A 17,753-nucleotide genomic window follows, 5' to 3' on the forward strand; every position below is an offset into this window, starting at 1 on the left:
CCCCGAGATCTTGGAAGGGGTGGGGGGTGAATGGGAAAGGCCATGAAAGGAGCTGGGGAGGGAGGGGATAGATTTGGGTGTCTTGGTGGCTTGGAGGAGTGGAGAAGGCATGGCAGGGGGGAGGACCTTCGCCCTGGGACCAGCCCACCTCCATCCCCTGCTGTAATAAGGAGGAACAAATCCGGCTCTGTATTGAATCCCTTTCTTTTACTTTAACCTTTGAGTTTGATTACTTTTGCTACAAGTTAATCACTAAAGGGATGTTGCCTGTAGCGTAAAGTACACATAATGGCTCATTACTGGGAACCCTGCCTACCATGCCTGAGTGTTAAGCTAAAGTACCTTTGTTAAAACTCACAAGAAACGTCCTGACCAGGCCCACCTGTGAATGGCTGCAGGAAAGAAGAAATTAACACATCCCCTCCCGATTCTGGCCAGAATCAGGAAATATTTGCAACAACTTATCTCCTTTTTTTAAACTTTACCTCCTCACTTCCCCCTCGTTGTTCTATAAAAGAAACTATCATTTAAACCTGAGCAAGATGATCCTGTCCCAAGGAACCATCTTCTCTGACTGGCTTTCCAAATAAAGTCGCCATTCCTTGCCCGGACAACTTCTCTCGATTTCTTGATCTGTCCTGCTGGGAGCAGTAAGAGCTTGGACTCGGTGGCCCCACAGTTCCAGCCTATCCTAAGGCCCTTCCCCAGTGGACAGAGAGTGCAGGGTCTCTTTTCCGTAAGGTTTCCCGGCCTGGGATCTTCAGCAAGCCTTGTCTGCTTGAGGCCTGCACTCCCCCCTCCTTCCCCACCCGCTACCTCCTTGCGGTTTGTGGTTTGTGGTCGCTTGCAGAGATTCCTCATTTCTGGAAACCCTCTTCCATTCAGCCACCTTTCATTCCGGATCCCTGGAATGCATTGCTCCATAGCCTGGTCAGACGGTTCTCCGAGGGTCCAGGTGGTGTTTTGTTGACTGACAGCTCCCTATATGCACAGCGTCTCAGCTCTTCCATCCCGTCCTTCCTCTGGATGCCAGTGGGCACTGGAGGTGCCAGTCAGTGATAGAAGGTCAGGACCAGAGCCAATACCCTTGGGGAGTGTGACAGAGGAAATACAAGTGGACGTACTTCAAAACAAAGAGAAAGCAGAAAAACCTTTCTATAATCAATCCATTCTGGCCATGTAGAGAGATCCCAGAGCCTTGCTGCTCCCTGGAGGAGGAGGACATGCCTAGGGCGGGCAACTCTGTCTGAGTCTTCCTTTGGCTTTGAAAGCACATAAACATTTTAATTACGCCTTCTCCCTGTCTAAGACCACTTTTCTTCCTCCTACTGAGCTAAGGTTTGAGACCCGGAGATTACTTTTAACCTACTTTCGTATAGTTCAAGACTGGGTTCAGGAAGGTGAAAAAAGAGGAGTTCTCATTAGGAGGAGTCCTGACCAAAACAGGGTTTGCCCTCCCCTTTGAGACCGTGGCTTTGCTGGGGCTCCTTCTGCTCTGTCTGAGCTGTATTCCACTCCTGGGAGCTCCCGGTCATTCCCTTTGCTCGCCAAGGTGTCATGGAAGATGGCAAAGCTGGAGATGTCTCCTGCCTTTGCTAGGGTCCACTCTCAAGGTTCTTGTTATTACTGTTTTTCAATTTCCCACACCTGTTTCCCCATCCTTTTAAATTGTAATGATTTTTTTTTACTATTCCCTCAAGATAATACAGCATCATTTTCTTAATGATTCTTCTACTGTGTGATAAATTACTGGCATCCAACGTTTCATTGATTATAAATATTGTTTGATCCATTTGTGTATATACTTTCCCCATGTTTTGCATGATTTCCTGAGGACGCACTCCCAGAGCTGGCACGGTCAAGAGGAATGATGGCTTTTATGGCTGTCCATGCAATTCCATGCCAATGAGCTTGGCTTGGCAGGTTACAAGTAAGACGAAAACAGATGTGGAGGAAGAGGACCAGTGGCTCTCAGAGAACTTTGAAACCCATGATTCAATCTTTTAATTTAATTTAAGGAATTTGGTGGCTTCTACACTTTTGAGAATGGTGGTAGGTTAAAAGCACTATTGAACATAACAGTTTTGACTTGGGGTGAGTTGCTGACAGAGCGAAGATGACATGAGAAAAAGTAGGTCCATTAGGAGACGATTAGAATAACTCCAACTCTGAAATGCTGTCAAGGTTGGCGCCTTGAAATTGTGAACGGCTTTTAAAATCACTTATGTTGAGGGCTTGGTGACTATTTTATAACTAAAATTTGCTTGCCACTGAGTTCTGACCTAATTTAGGCTTAAGTGATGCAGCGATGGCTCTGACTGGGCATGGTCAGCCCTTGGAAGTGAGAATACAATTTAATCACACAATCTGCCATTCAAAGGAAACTCCTGGCTAACTCGGCCCATGAGACTAGCCTCGCGACTGCGTGCTGAGCCTGGTTTGCTGCCTGTGGGGTTGGCACTGGCTCACAGGTCATCACAGTTGCCATGCAGATAGGTTTGCTTCGTCCACTGCAAGCCGTGTCCTGATCCACACAGAAACTTGGATCAGATCGAACGTATGTGTCTTTTTTCTGGACATACCAGTCTAATAGCCAACAACAGCTTCAGTTACATTTTACTTCCTCTGTGGTTTCCCTCAGCGATCCTTTTTCTGAAACTTATCGCATGCCTCTCCCAGAATTTTACAATCTGTGAATCAGCAGGAATGAATTTTTGCAATTGCCCCAGCCCTTTCATCTTTCGTTAAAACATGTTCACTTGTGTTAAGTTTTGAGCGTGCCTGAGGCCATAAATCCAACAGGAATCTAAGATCTAGATTGTGAAAAGAACTGCCTTCTCCCAGGACACCTTCATTTCCCCCAGGGGGTATTGTTACTCCTCCCTTTTATACAGATTTGGTCTTACTCTGGGTATTATTGGATGAATAGAAGAAGACAAAAGTGTATAGTTTTCATGATCAAAATTATGACTGTTTATGAAGACACACTCACGATCGAATGTTGCAAAACAGAAAGATACACAATTACATATAGGAAGATCCCAGTTTTGGAACCGCGATGAATTCAAAACCAAACATGTACATGTCTATAGGCATTAAAAAAAAAAAACTAGAGGAAAATCCGTAAAATATTAATACTAGTTATCTCTGGGTAGAAGGATGACAAATAATTTGTATTAACTTAAAATCTTTAATTTTCCTGCATGAATGTTTAAAAATAATGATGTAATACCTCTATAATGAGAAAAAATAAAGATAAATAATATTTTTAAATCACAGAGAAAACAGGGTTCTTAAATACTGTGTTTCCTTGTGCTTGGTAGAATGAAAAGAGACACAGAATTAGAGGCAAGTGATGCAAAGCAGGCCCTTTTGCCTTTTCCCATCCCAGCTGCTTCCAGAAGTCGTCAATAAGGCTGCTACTGTCGTTCCTGAGGGCCCAGGAGTAGCCGGGATGGGAAGTGCCCAGCACCATCTAGCACCCATGGGTCCCTTAGATAGTCCAACAGTCTGAGTTCCTGCTATTTTCTTGGAGGGGAATGAGTATACCATTCTTTGAGTACCTACCATGTAATCATTCTAGAATCTTGTTTCTGAACGTTGGTTAAAGTGCAGTTCAGCCCACTCATGCTTTAAAACGGGAGCAGGTGGTAAGTGTGATAACCGACATGACAGGGTTATTCAAGTTCAAGTAATTTTTTCAAGTTTTCATGGGAAACTACGCCTTAAGGGGCCAGAGTCATTACTTATGGGGGTGCCCAGTGAGGAGTTCTAGCCTGTGCCGGCCCCTTCCTTCCACGTCCTGTTTCCCTCATGGCCTCTCCCTGGCTGTGCCGACTAGGATGTTGCAGAGTCCATTGAGGGCCCACAGATTTCCAGGACGAGGAGAAGAAGTCTCTTTGTTCCTGTTTTTGAAGTGAGTGACTCCCTTTTTACTGTGAGGCATTTAACACATCCTCTGAGGAGTCTCAAAGAACCAGCATTTCCTGCCCCATCTGACCACAGTGGGGCCTCTCCAGAATTCCCACAGCTTTCCTCAGATGTGAGGGCAGACCTGTAATAATGGCCATCCCAGCCTCGTGGCCACTCTGGCCAGGACGTCACTGGGCTAGGAGGCCGCCAGACTTACCCCAAGCAAGGCTGGGAGGTCGGGAAAGTGTGTCTCCTGCTTTCTGTGGGTCTTGCTTTGCCTCAACCCCTTCTGGGAAGGCTTTCTAGAACTAACTCAACACAAAGTGTGATGACAAAGGAGGCTTAAAACCTTACCTCACTCAGGATGTGTGTTTTAACTGGGAAGGAAGGCTACAGCCAGTGGAATCAGTTGTTAATTACGACCCTTCAGGCATCTGGTATCAGATGTGCGAATTGTTGGGCAGCGATAAGTGTTGAAAAGAGTCCTATTCCAGCTCTGAAATCAGTTCAATCATCCATTACTTAACAGTTATGAGCACCTAGAATGCATGAGGCACGGGCATGAGGAGGAACAGCACAGACACCAACTGGACCCTCACGGAGCTCCAGGCTAGCTCTGAACACAGCAGACAGAACATGATGACATAAAATGGGAGCCTAATTTTCTTTGGTGCCTTATGAAAACTAATTCTGTTTTATTTGCCTAGCAGTTGAATTTTACTCAGTTCTCTCTTCTTTTTTGCCTACTCAGCATGATTTCCTTTAGCAACAGCACCCTGATTTCACCTGGAGGCACCCCATTGCTCTTACTCACTGGCCTTGCAGGTGAAAGCGAACTGACTCACCTGGCCCCTAACCGCAGGAGAGGGCCTGGGACGGAGGCCCGGCCAGTCTGATCTCTGCATCTTCTTGATCATAACGATTGGTTCAGGCATGGCTGTAGGAGCCCCATGGATCCTAAAGAAAACCTTCGTAGGATTCCCTGCACCCTGTATCCCCTGTTACTGGGAAAAAAATAAGTTTCTTCCATTGGGTTTACAGGCTGCATAGAGCCTGCTTGAGAATGTGGCCAACACAGAGGAAAGCAGTAACAGAGATTTCTGGCATTGCTTAGGTATTTAGGTCTATCCATGGATTTTCAATTATATCATTCAGTATATAGGTAAACAGAGAGAGGAGGGAGGGAGGGAGAGAGAGAAGGAGGGAGGGAGGGAGGGAGGGAGAGAGAGAAGGAGAGAGAGATTCATAGATGTAATTGTTTTGTATCAGCCAGTTTGAGTTGAGTTCCTTTCATTGGCAGCTGAAGGTCCTCATTCATTCAACTGTATTAAACTTTTAACCTCGCAAGAGTTCCTAATCAAAAGAAGATGATGAACTGGTTGCTTGTCCACTCCCTCTTCCCCTATCTGATGTATATTTATGGAGTGACCAGTCAACTGCTCACAAACCCAAACTGGTCTGGCCAACTGGGCTTTGTTCAGGGTGACAGTGAGGAGAGCGGTCTGTGGCCCCAGCCAGGGCTTCTGGCGGTCCTGTCTCATTACACATGGCTGAAACAGCATCACAGCCCCCCTTTTAAAATTGGCATATTCCTTCAAACCTTTCAAGTTGTTGTTGTTGTTTTCCCCCTGCTCCCTCTCTGAAGGAAGGAAGGACATAGGTTAAAATTCAAGCTAGACTACAAAGGTGGTGGAAGAATGACTCTGACACGTCTCTCTAGCCTGTAGCTGTGAAGGACCAGTGTTTCCCTTCAAGCTTATTAAGAAAGCCGAAATGCAAGCCTTCCTGGCCTGGTGACGGCTCTGTGCTACCTAAGACACAAACGGATTTCTTTAATCCCCACTTTGAAATCCCAGTATCAACCATGCCGATGCAACACCCGAATGCGGTTGCTCTGAGAAAGGAGAGCAGTAAACAGCCAGGTTGCGGCACCAACAGAGAACGGGTCCTGGTCCTGCCTAAGCTTCATGAATTCCCCACCAAGAGCCCCATCTCGGGTAACAACCCCTGGGGGTGGCAGTCTCTGTGTTTTCACAAAATAGATCAACTACATGACTAACAGGGAACTGGGGAGACAGAAAGGTGTTTTGACAGCATCACACGTGTTCCTTCAGCATCGCGTTCTTGTCATTTTTGATTGCTCCTTCCTTACCCACTAGTGTAAGGCATGGACCCTCCAGAAGGAAGACAGAGTTGTATTTTCACATCTACATTCCATCTATACGAGTCCTCTCTAGGAAGGGCAAGTAGCAGATTTCCCCCTTTCATCACACACACCCCAACAATCATGCTCACATCCACAAATCTCTTGCCCTGTTATGTGCATAAGTATATAAACAACCCAAAGACATATATAAATAAATCCACGTATTGTTTAGGGGGTATACAGCTCCGTCAGTACACAGATGGACGACAGATGGATAGATGATCAATCTCAAAATAATTGACACACATATCTCCCAAACTCTGCTAAAATACAAGGCTTATTATAGTATAAGTCTTCACTCAATTACAAGTCGTAGAAGCTGCATTAGATTTAAAAATAGTTTTTGAAAAATATATATCCCAAATATTAACACTACCCTGGAATTAGGAAAACTGTAAATGGGATGATAAACTGAGGTACCAGCGGTGAGATAAGGCCTTTTAGTCTGGGACAGTGCTTTCTGAAATCAGAGTTAAGTGTGGTCCAAAAGACCGCTAGGAAAAGCGACTGCTCCAACGACCAAATCAGCATGTGGAGACACTAAAATACTCAGATCTGAATAAGGACCAACCCTAAAGATTAAACATTTATGCAGATTAGCATCTTTCAGCAGGAGCCTTTGAAAAGGGGAGACAATATGTGGTATGTCGAGGAAGGGGCAGTCAGGCTCTCTGTTTCTGGGGAAGCCTCCCTGCTCTCCAAACTGCACATTAAAGCAGCAGCGACCCAGCGAGAACAGACAGAAGACCCAACCTGAGTCGGAAGGAGAGCCTGGCTTCTATTCAAGAGCTTCCCAGGAAACCAGGAAGGACACTCTCATTAGGGAGCCTGCACATCACGAAGCTCAAAGCACCTCCCAGGAGACATCCAATCCGTGCTCAAGGGTGCCCTTCTGGAAGTGCAAACTTCAACCTCCCAGAATAAATCAGAGGGCAGCCATTGTTCAGGTATCACCTCTCTGCTTTCAGGATGAGGAAATGCAGTGTGAAACTTCTGGATGTTCTGCCTCTCCAAAGGGGTTGCTCCCTGCCTCTGCCTCCCCCCACCCCCACCCCCGGCAGAAGCAGGTGAGCTGAGCTGGTCTCCTCCCAGTGTATCATCAACCAGAGAATTACCGGGTGGGAGAGCCCCTGGTGCTGGACCTGACACATTTTGTTTTTCAATGTTTCAATGATTTTCTCTTCTAGTCCAGTGTTTTCAAAATTGGCAGGCCAGTTCAAATTTGGACCCAGCTGAAAGGTCGTCTTGGGGTCTCCATACAATTTGCAGTCTTTGGTAACTTTTAGGATTTCTATTTCCAGTGATTATCTTTTGTTTCTAGCCACCTGAAATGAGTTTTGACTTATATTTGAGAACAGTGAAAACTTTAGTCAAAAGGCGCTCACTTTATACAAACCAGATCTGATTGTCTAAATCCTAGACCAGTCCTAAGGTGGGTCTGGAGAGCAGCCAGCCCCACAAGTTGACCAGTATCCCTGGGGAATTGTCACCACAGTAGATTGTTTTAACTAAAAAAAAATTTAACCAAGTCCATCAAGTGACATAAACTCAAGCTGATAAAAGTCTGCTGCCCTCAGATCCAATCTCCGACGGCGACGGAGTGTGGGGGAAACGGCATCCTGTGTCTTCAGGCTGACTCCTGCCCTCAGCACATCCCGCTTCTGCCGTGGCTTCCCTGGCTGCCGCTACTGTCGCTGCTGCTACTTCCAAAGAGACGGCTCCAGCAGCTTCCTCACAAGCACAGTCAGCTCCTCTTCACATTTTAGTGTCCTGGACAGAGGTTTTATCCTGTGAACAGAGGAGGAAGGAATAAATTGGGAGGAGAGTAGGGAAACTCAGACACTCAGTCTATCTCCTTGGGGATGCTAGATCAGTCAATAATAGTAATAATAATGCTGTGTGCCTGATATTGAGGCGGGAAGCCCCATAAAAAGACTGGCAGCAGGACCCCCAGGCAGGGCCACTACTCTCCTGACAGCACCATCCGGTTCCCTAACCCAGAGGCTTTATCTCACTTTTTGCCTCTGAAATGGCTTACTTACCCCTAAAATTCTATTGGTTCCCTGAGCTCACTCCTGATTGGTTATTTCTCTCCCTCCTGATTGGTCCATTTCTACAAAGCTTGTTCCTAATCAGTCAACTTTTGTTATACTTCATTTGCATATGATTTTGCAAAGTGTAAACTGGCAGCCTATAAAAGCCAGTGTAAACTTACAGACGGGGTCCAGAGCTTGGAGTGTTAACTCCTCTGGGCCTGCTGGAGTCAAAGCCTGAGTTCTCCAACTCTCTGAGTGCTGTAACACTGAGCTATAACACTGAGCTGTAACACATTTTTTCTGCAACAATATAATTGTTCACATGCATTGACTCATGTATTCCTCACAAAAGCAATATGAGTTTGGTAGTTTTATTAGCTGTGTTTTATAGCTGAGGCAGTTAAGGCACAGAGAGGTCAAGTGACTTCCCTGAGGTCACACAGCTAGTAAGTGGTGGAGTCAGGATTTAAATCCAGGGACCTGAGCTTGACTGAGCCCTGAACTACTAGGTGACACTGCCTATGTCTTGATGCGTGGCCGCCCATGTCCTCCCTGCCCTAGCTTCTTATTCCTTCACTCATTTCCATTAATTTCATCATCCTGAAACACTGCTCAAGAATCTTTGGCAGCATACAAGTGGCAAAAGAACAGAAAGCATCAAAAATAAAAGACTGATGCTAAGTAAAAGGACAGGAAAACCACTATTTGTTCAGTGTCCTTTCAAAGGGTGTTACTTTTAAGCTCCTTCTGTGCAGGAGCTGTACCAGGCCTTCTAACATCATCTTTAGCTGAAACTGAGATATTTACGAATGCATCCACAGTACAAGGTATGTGACATGGGCCATCCTAATGCACTATACAGAGTGCAAGGAGCTGGGGTCATTTGTCATCAGAGCAATCAGAGACGAAGGCCTATGGAGGTCAGAGGTGCAGTGAGAGGACTTCCAGGTCACAGTGAGGGCTGGGCCCAAGTGATCTCAGCTGGTGGTGCAGGCACTTTCGGTGGAAGGGACACCAGGACAGGCTGTGTTACCTATTGGGGAATGGTGGGTGATGTAGGCTGGCTGGAGCCCTAGGCCCCATCACAGGGGACAGGACCAGCAGAGTTCAGCACACAGAAGAGTGAAAGTTCAATTTTCCAATGGGCAGAACCAAAAGGTTTTGGCTGGGAGGGTAGTCAGTTGAGACAGCATTTCCAGGAAGATGTATATGGTGCTAATATAAAGGGTGGGTCTGGAGACCAGGAATTCTGTTAAGAGTGACTTGTGATTGTAGAGAGATGAGGAAGAAGGGGCAGCACGGGGGTCAGGGCAATGGAGATGGAGAGAGAGAGAAGGTGAAATGCCATAAGTGGGAGATTTCCCAAGACTTGGGGACTGATTAGGTATGGGGGGAAAGTGACACAGAGAAAGAAGAAAGTACCTCATGAGCAGAAATGGGTGAGGCTAGCAAAGGAATTTTGGGTTTCAGTTGAATGTAAGTGAAGAAACAAAGTGAGCAGGAGCCTGGTTTTGGAAATGTGGAGTGCAAGGGACTGGTGGGCCTTCAGGTGCAGAGGTTAGGGGACCATGGTCAGAGCCTGGCTGGTGCTAAGCTGTCAGGACTGGTCTGGAAGGCAATGGTGAGGACCAGGTGTAGGAGTCATTGGCAAAACGAGGTGCATCCCGGGACTGGGGGCCAGAGGAGACTATCAAGGTCAGGATCTGGTGACTCTGCCCTAGGAGGCAGGGAGGATGGTGGGGGGGTCCGGGCAGCCCAGCCAGACAGAGGCTAAAGGAGGAAGGTGGTCTCAAGGGTAGGTTGCCAGTGTCAGCTGCTTGACAGAGGTGAGGATGACAAGAACCAAGACACGACCTGTCCTTGGGGGCCGGGAGGGTATTTGTGAGCTTCAAAATCATTGATAAGAGTGCGATCAGAAGGGGAAACATAAGAGGGAGACAGAGAGGACTCGGGAGGCGGGGAGCAGAGTTGAGAGGTTTAGGATGAGAGAGATCTGAGTCTGTGTGTAGGCAGCAAGGGGTGAGCTAGGGAGGAGTTAGAAACACAGAAGACTAACCAAATGGGAGATTCTTAGTCTAACCCCTCACTTAACATGCACACACATGCACCACAGATACTTGTGGAAAAGTCCAGAAAATGGTGGTTGGGGTGGGGGGAGCCAAACACAGCCAGCCTCAGGCAGGATGCAAAAGGATTCTCCAGTGAGAATAACTGTGGGCCCCTTGGCTCATGGGCTCCCCGGGCACCCCATGCCTGTCCCAGGTCTTTCCTGCATCTGGCGGAGGCAGCACACACCACCAAAGAGACAACTTTCCAGCCCCTGATCTAATCCCCATCTTGGTCTTTGATCAGTAGAAACTACACATAAACTACAACAAGATGGATATGCTCAAAAGACTGTCAAGAGGAAGGGACAAGCATATCCAGCAGTTAAAAAAATACATCTTTGTGAAAAACAACTGCAGCTCAGCCCATCCAACCCAAATCCCAAATAGGACTGAAAATATGAACGCCAAGTTGTTTATGGTGATGACACTAAGGAGAGAGGTGGAGAGAGAGAGGGTAGAGATTCAAAATTCATTCTTAGAGATAAACAACAAAGATTTACTGTATAGCACAGGGAAATATATTCAATGTCTTTATTAATAAACTATAATGGAAAAGAATGGGAAAAAAGCATATATATATATTATATATATACACACACACACACACGCACACACACATATATATGTATAACTGAATCACTTTGCTCTACACCTGAAACTAACACAATATTGTAAATCAATTACATGTCAATTTAAAAACAGAAAAAAATTCATCCTCCATACTTCCATTTGTTAGAACCTTTAAAATGAGAATGTATTCAGTGCACTAGGAAATAAAAATTATTCTAGACAATTTAATCAGTAACATTATACATAGGTCAGTTGGAAAATAATCCTAACACATTACTACTTAACTCATCAATTTATTAATTGAAATTAACTAGGCAAAATAGGAGAAAGCCTATGCTATGGCTGCCTGCTTGTATTTTAAAACAACAATCTGAACACCTTATCAAGCTTTGCCAATTCCTCAAGAAAAGTAAATAAACTGAAAAGCCCCACTGAATAACATATTTCCCTTAGAAAGGCCAAAAAGGAAAGTTTAGATATACAGTTTCTGGAAAAGACATATTTTTCAACCAAGTTTTTTTGCTGTTTATTTGGCACTTCAAACACATATCTATCTTCATCCTTGTATATTAAAAAAATTAATATACCAAATACTCAATAATTTTCTCAAGAATTTTATAATAGTCTTCAATTAAAATCTCCTTGGAAGTGGAAGTGTGTGTGTTTTTAACACACACACACACGACAGCCAGTACAGTGTTCTGCACATAGTGAGGCTCTGATATGTGCAGTTAAATGAGAAATTAGATGCTGTTAAGTTCTTATAAAGAGGTAGCACCTTGCATTTAAGTAATAAAACAAAAAAAAAAGACAACGGTTTTTTGAAAATAAAAAATCCCATTTTTTTTAGTATTACTATATTAAAGAAAGTTTAGTGAACATTCAAGAGCAAGATGTTTAAGACCTGAACACTATCAATTTGGATTATAAAAATACAACCATGAAGAAGGGCTGGAAGGATGCACATGTGCCAGCTGTATGTAACTTAAGCCACGGTCCTAAACAACAGTTCTCAGATGACATACTGGAAAGCCACAGGTTCTGACTCTGGTCAGCCAATTTTGTACTTATAAATTACTTCACCAGGTTGCTTCAAGGATCTAGGTATTAACCACTGCAGAAACCAAACCAAACCAAACCAAAAAACAAAAAAATCAGTATGGTTGGGGCATGGTGAGGGGGAGAGTCAGGGAGAGCTGGACATGGGCCTCACAGAGGGTTTGGATTTTATATTCTGAGTGCACTGGGAAACCACAGGACAAGAGGGAGGGGAGGTATGGGGCACTGTGTCCTCTCCCCGAAAGACCTGTCCAATCCTAACCCCTAGTACCTGTGAATGTAATCTTATTTAGAAAGGGGATCTTTGCAGACGTAATTAAGGATCTCAAGATGAGATCACTCTGGATTTAGGGTGAGTATACACTGGGTGACTGGTTGTCACCTTGTAAGAGAAAGGAGAGGGAGTTGTCTCACACACACACACACACACACACACACACACACACACATACACACACACACACACGAAGACCATGTGAAGACAGAGGCAGAGGTTGGAGTGGTAAGTCTACAAGCAGGAAACGCCAAGGACTGCTGACAACCACCAGAAGCTGGAAGAGGCAAGGAAAGATTCTGAGGGTTGCCGGCAGCCACCAGGAGTTAGGGGACCGGCCTGGAACAGATTCTTTCTCAGACCCTCCAGAGGGAACCAACCCTGCCAGCACCTTGATTTTGGAGTTCTGGCCTCCAGCGCTGAGAAAATACATTTCTATCGTTTTAAGCTGCCAGTTTGCGGTAGGGGAATAATTTTAGCAATGAGCAAACACACATGCACACTTCTGGTTGCTGTACAGAGTGGACTGTGTAGGCAGAAAAAATGGAAGCAAGTATCCAGGTAAGAGGCTCGTGTAGCTGGAAGCTTATGGTGGCTTGAGTGAATAAACGAAGGAACGAATGAACTGACAAAAAGGGAACAGGAAAACACTGGAGAGTGACTTTGTGGATGAGATTGTCAGGGAGCGCAGTAGGAAAGGGGCACACGGAGCTTTTGTTGCGGAACTTCTAGTCTCAGCAGGGCTGGTTCTGCTTCTAAAGCGTATGTAGGGGAGTTCAAGGTGCGCTTCCTGGGGGTGGCCGGAGGAGCCGGCTGAAGGACGAACAATTGTGAGCCCAGCAGGAGGGCAGGGACTGAATCACACCCCCTCCTCCTTAGAACTAGGTGTCCAACACCTGTGCGTGGATGGACAGAACATAAAGCCTCCTTTAAAGGCCCAATTCACACACCACCTTCACCCTGCTGTTCTCCAACAAAAAGGGGGCGGGTAGGCAAGCCGGGCCACCTACCTCTGTCTCGGGGACCTCACTGCTGGTGTGTGGCTGGGCATGGCTGGTGCCGGCGTCACAGCCGGCCTCGGGAAGGGTCCCCTCGTCTTGCTCTTCCTTGCCTTCCCCCTGTTCGGGGCTGTGGCCGCCCTCCACTCCTCTGGGAGGACTTTGAGGGGTCTCCTCTCCCACAGCTGCCTCCTCCGGCCCCTTTATGTCTTGGCTCCTTTGTCCGGGTTCATCCTCTTTGCTGGCCGCCCTCTCCTGCACCTCCGTAGGCCCCTCCGTCTGCTCTCCCGCCGGTTTCTCCTCCGTGGGGCTCCCACACCCGTTCTCGGCCTCTGGGCCGGAGGCCAGGGCTGGACGCTGACCGGCCCCCTCTTCGGAGTTGCCCACGGCCTCCTCGCGCTGGGGGCCTTCCTCCGTGGCCGTGCCCGTCTCCTCCTGCTTCTCTGTCCTGTTGGACGTCCTCCTCAGAGGAGGGGACCCTGGGGCCTGGCTCTTGGGTGGGAACACCTCACCCCCGTTCTCTTCCTTGGCACCATTCTCCTGGGAGAACTCCACGGCCCTGAAGTCCCCCAGGTCCCCGCAGTCCGACTGGGACCTTCGGAATCGCCTGGAGGGAGGGCGCCTTTTGATCGAGCCCCTTGTCCGCACCTGGAAGAAAGCATTAAGGACAATGACCCACAGCCTGTGAGAAAGGCCAAGGGGAGGATGATGTGTTCCTTCAGCGCCAGCCTCATGCACGGCCTCACAAGCCCCTCCGAGGATCAGGTTCTAGGGGGATGTACCACTGCTGGCTACTCACTAATAGGTGGAGCCCTGTGGGATTGTGATTTTACATGGTAACGTGCAGATTTTTTTGCGAAGATGAAAATGCTTTGTATCCAGTAAAAAAGATAACCTATGATTTTATTGCCCTGTAAAATATCAGTTTGGTGTCTAACTTGGCAATTGTACTCTAACATTTGTTCTTTTGAATTGCCTATAAATAATCGGTTCTTCGAATGTTCTCTGAATGAGCTTTACCTCCTTACAGGTTTCTCATAAATTAACAAGCTGAATAAAATCTCCTTTTGGATGAAAGTCATGTTTTGACATTTTGACAATTCTACTTTGACAAAGATGAACCTAACAGAGGAGAAGGTGAGGGGCCTGCGGGTGGCCTGATCCAGAACAGGGACCTCGTGGGCGTGGAGCTGGACGGCTGGTGACCAGCTTTCTCTCTTTCCCCAGCTCGCCCTCCCCGCCCCTCACAAAGCTGGCTAACTCTGGGAGGCCTGCGCAGCCAGGGTCCTTTGCTTTCCCTTAGCAGCAGCCACACTAAGCAGCAGCCAGCACAGCTGCCTGAAAATCGTTTCCTCTCTGGGAAGGGTGTGGATCTCAGAAGGAGGTCTCACCTCAGTCCACCTGACTTTGTCAGAAGTTCGATGGACGTGTTTGTACCAGATGCCCTGCTTAAGTGACATGGCCTTTAAAAATGTATATGCAAATCAAATCTTATTTTCATAAATCTTATTTTCTCGCTTACTTACATTTTGGTATTGGTCAATCCTAGTTCTGCCTCAGAGGTTTGGAATAAACAGTTCATTTTAAGAGGGTTCCCTGGGGGATGGGTATAGCTCAGCGGTAGAGCACACGCTTGGCATGTACAGGTCCTGGGTTCAATCCCCAGTACCTCCGTTAAAAAATAAATAAACCTAATTACCTTCCCTCCAAACAAAAAATATTTTTTAAAAAGGGCTTCAGGCCAGACTAGCCAGGCCTCAGCCCTCATGGCCAGCAGGGTTCAGAAATAATCTGCCTGCTCCCTTGCTGCTGTCACAAGCCTAAAGCTTCCCCAGTAATATGACCAGGTGGCAGTGCCTCCCTCCCTGCCCCTACTCCCTACTGACATCCTGACATCCTGTGAGAAGACAAGCCTCTCCCCTGGGTTCCTCCTGGGTTCCTCTCTGCCACCACCAGGGGGGTCTCTCCATCGCCCTGAGCTGGAGGAGCGCCACAATGTCCCCAGCCAGCAGGGGCAAGCCCTCCCCATCACCTCCTTGCTGCCAGCACTTTGTTTCCTTGGGCCCTACCTGTTTCAACAAACTCATTTGATCTTTTTTTCCTAGATGGACTTTCTGGGAAGAGCCCAGAATATCCCTCTCTCTCCATCCCTCATTCTAAAGTCACATCCATTTACCATTTCTTGGCATCAGATCCCCGTAACTCTTGGCCCCTGCTTGGCTCTGGTCCAGTTTGCTGGGTACCTGCTTGGAGTGAACTGGACTGTGTGTGCCTCTGATTCTTATATCCTCCTACGAGGGCAGGGATCTGAGGACAGCACACACAAAGTATCGGGCACAACGCATCTACAGAAACAGGCCCTGCCATACATCTTTTCACAAAGAAACAGTATGGATGTTCTTTAATTGGGGCAAGATGCAGTAAGAACAACCTGACCCTATACTGGGACACAGCAGTATTCCTATTACTCCAGGACACAGTGTTTTAAAGACCTAGTGACCCTGCCCTCCCTTCTGATGAGTCACTGATCAGGTCTTTAGCTTTTGTTTTTGGCTTTTGACATAACTCTCTGTGCAGCTGGGGTCAGTCCTGAATTCCCACCCTTCTCTCCACAGAGGACAGAGCACTCCATCCCTCACGCCTGCCTTCCAGGTGAGGGGTGCTGTTACAGGGAGAGGAGCTGAGAGAGGCAGGCTAGACAGAGGGAGATCTTAGTTCGGGGATCATTTGCCAGGAAGAAGAGAAATAAATGTCCCTTGTTAAAACCCAGCTCTGACCACAGCTCAAACGCAGCCTCCTTCCTCCAGGACAACAACAGGGTAGAGGTCATTCAGGATCGCCCAGTGCCCACATTTCCACAGACACACCACAGTGCTTTGTGTGCAGACATTACCTTATTGTAACAGGGCAGGTGACTGCCTTCAGGAGGCTGGTCAAAGCTGACGGGCACCTCCTCTGGCTCGCTGGCCCGAGACCGCACGCCAGGGCTGCTGGGGGTAGAGGGCGGGCTGTGAAATGGCGACACCATGGTCTTGAGTCCGGGACTCTTGGGTGAGGCCCCAGGCAGCAGGGCTGCTGGATCAAAGGCTAAATTGGCCTGTCGGGAAAACACAAGAAATGACAGGGAGGGGCGGTTCCCTGGCCTCAGAACTGACTGGTTGGGCCTAGGTAACACGAGGCTCTTCATGTTACTTCCTAACCAGTTATCCATTGTCACATCATGTCCTGCCCCTCCTGGAAGCACCACCTCCACAGTCTATCTCCTGCTACCTGGCTTACCCCAGGCTGCATCCCAGAATACCCAGGAAGTACTGATTTGATCCAACAAAAATGCACTAGAACTGTCCCACTTTATAGACAAAGAAGCCAAAATGGCCACTGCCAGCACCCGCAGGCACCCGGATCTCACGGCAGGTCAGCACCTTTTACCATCTTTCTTGTCAGCGTCAATCATAGTTACCGCTCACGGGGTGCCTGCTCCTTGCTGGGCATGTACAGTTTTCCCCTCTACAACCACCAGCCACCCCACATGTTTGGTTTTGTCCTCCTGCCATAAATTAGGAACGTGCCTAAGGAATCTGCCCTGGGATTCAAGCCAGGTCTGTGTGTCCCTCAGCCTGCAAGGACAGGGTGTCTCTCGGTGGACACAGCAGGCCACCGAGCCCGTCCAGAGGGGAGCCAGCCGAGCAGACGCCAGTGTGAACCCCAACCGGGAGCATCTCAGTGCAGGTGAAACAAGATTAAAATGAACCCTAAGAACAACAAAGGGGAGAGGTTACTCAAAGGTAACCTGAGGCCTGAGGGAGTCATGAGTTTGGTGGGGAAGGAGGCCCGATCCATTCTACTGCCTCGGAGACGGTGGTGGGGCAGGTGTCTACGGAGGGACTGAACGTGAGCGCCCCAGGTCCTCTCCAGCGCCACCTAGGGGCCAGTGCGCCTCCTGCTCCGCCCTCTGCATTTCCAAATCACCGCACAGTTGTCCTCCAGACCAGCAAAGCCAGCATCAAGGCCTCACAGGGAAGGGACCAGGCTCGAGGGGCAGGTGACGCTCTCCACGCAGACACACTTGACTCCAAATATCAGCTTTCAGTGAGTAGCTGCGTGACCTTCAGTGAGTCCCGTAACCTTTCTAAGTCTCGCATTTGTCCAATCTACTGAGCCTGACCTCCAGAATCTTTTTCGATCCACCCCATTACTCTCTCCTGCCACTACCTGGCTCACACCCTTCCCCTCCAGACTCCCCTCGGTGCCACCCTTCCACCAGCTAAGACTGTCACCCCAGAGAACTCCTACATGGACTCTGGGACTTGCAGAGTACGGAACGTTTACACATGTTAGGAAGACACTAATATTTCTATTGTGAGCTTAAGAAAGAACTTATAGACAATATTGCATCATGGTAAACTTAAAAATATAAAAGTTAAATGGCAACACTGTGGGCCCAACCAAGCCATGTCTAAAAGCAGCACATGGCAGGTACCAAGGGGCAGAGGCTGTGGGAGCTGATGCGCTGGGATGGCTCAGAGGGCTTCATGGCAGAGGAGACGTTAACTGAGCATTAAAGGAGGTCTTTCTCCCTTCTCATTGTCA

At 47.7% G+C, this 17,753-nt stretch overlaps 1 protein-coding gene across 2 annotated transcripts in view; it reads right to left on the bottom strand.

Moving 5' to 3' along the window:
- Positions 1 to 6,266: 6,266 nt before the first annotated feature.
- Positions 6,267 to 17,753, bottom strand: part of RCSD1 (RCSD domain containing 1) — a 59,156-nt gene continuing 47,669 nt past the window's right edge. For both annotated transcript variants that reach the window (XM_072946196.1, XM_072946195.1), the window contains 3 exons: positions 16,057 to 16,260; positions 13,176 to 13,811; positions 6,267 to 7,906 (listed from right to left, as the gene is read on the bottom strand). In XM_072946196.1, coding sequence (XP_072802297.1) covers positions 7,874 to 7,906; positions 13,176 to 13,811; positions 16,057 to 16,260 — 873 coding nt within the window. In that variant the 3' untranslated portion in view covers positions 6,267 to 7,873. The remainder of the gene's footprint in view (positions 7,907 to 13,175; positions 13,812 to 16,056; positions 16,261 to 17,753) is intronic.

Source organism: Vicugna pacos, chromosome 21 (assembly GCF_048564905.1).
Source record: "Vicugna pacos chromosome 21, VicPac4, whole genome shotgun sequence".
NCBI lineage: Eukaryota > Metazoa > Chordata > Mammalia > Artiodactyla > Camelidae > Vicugna > Vicugna pacos.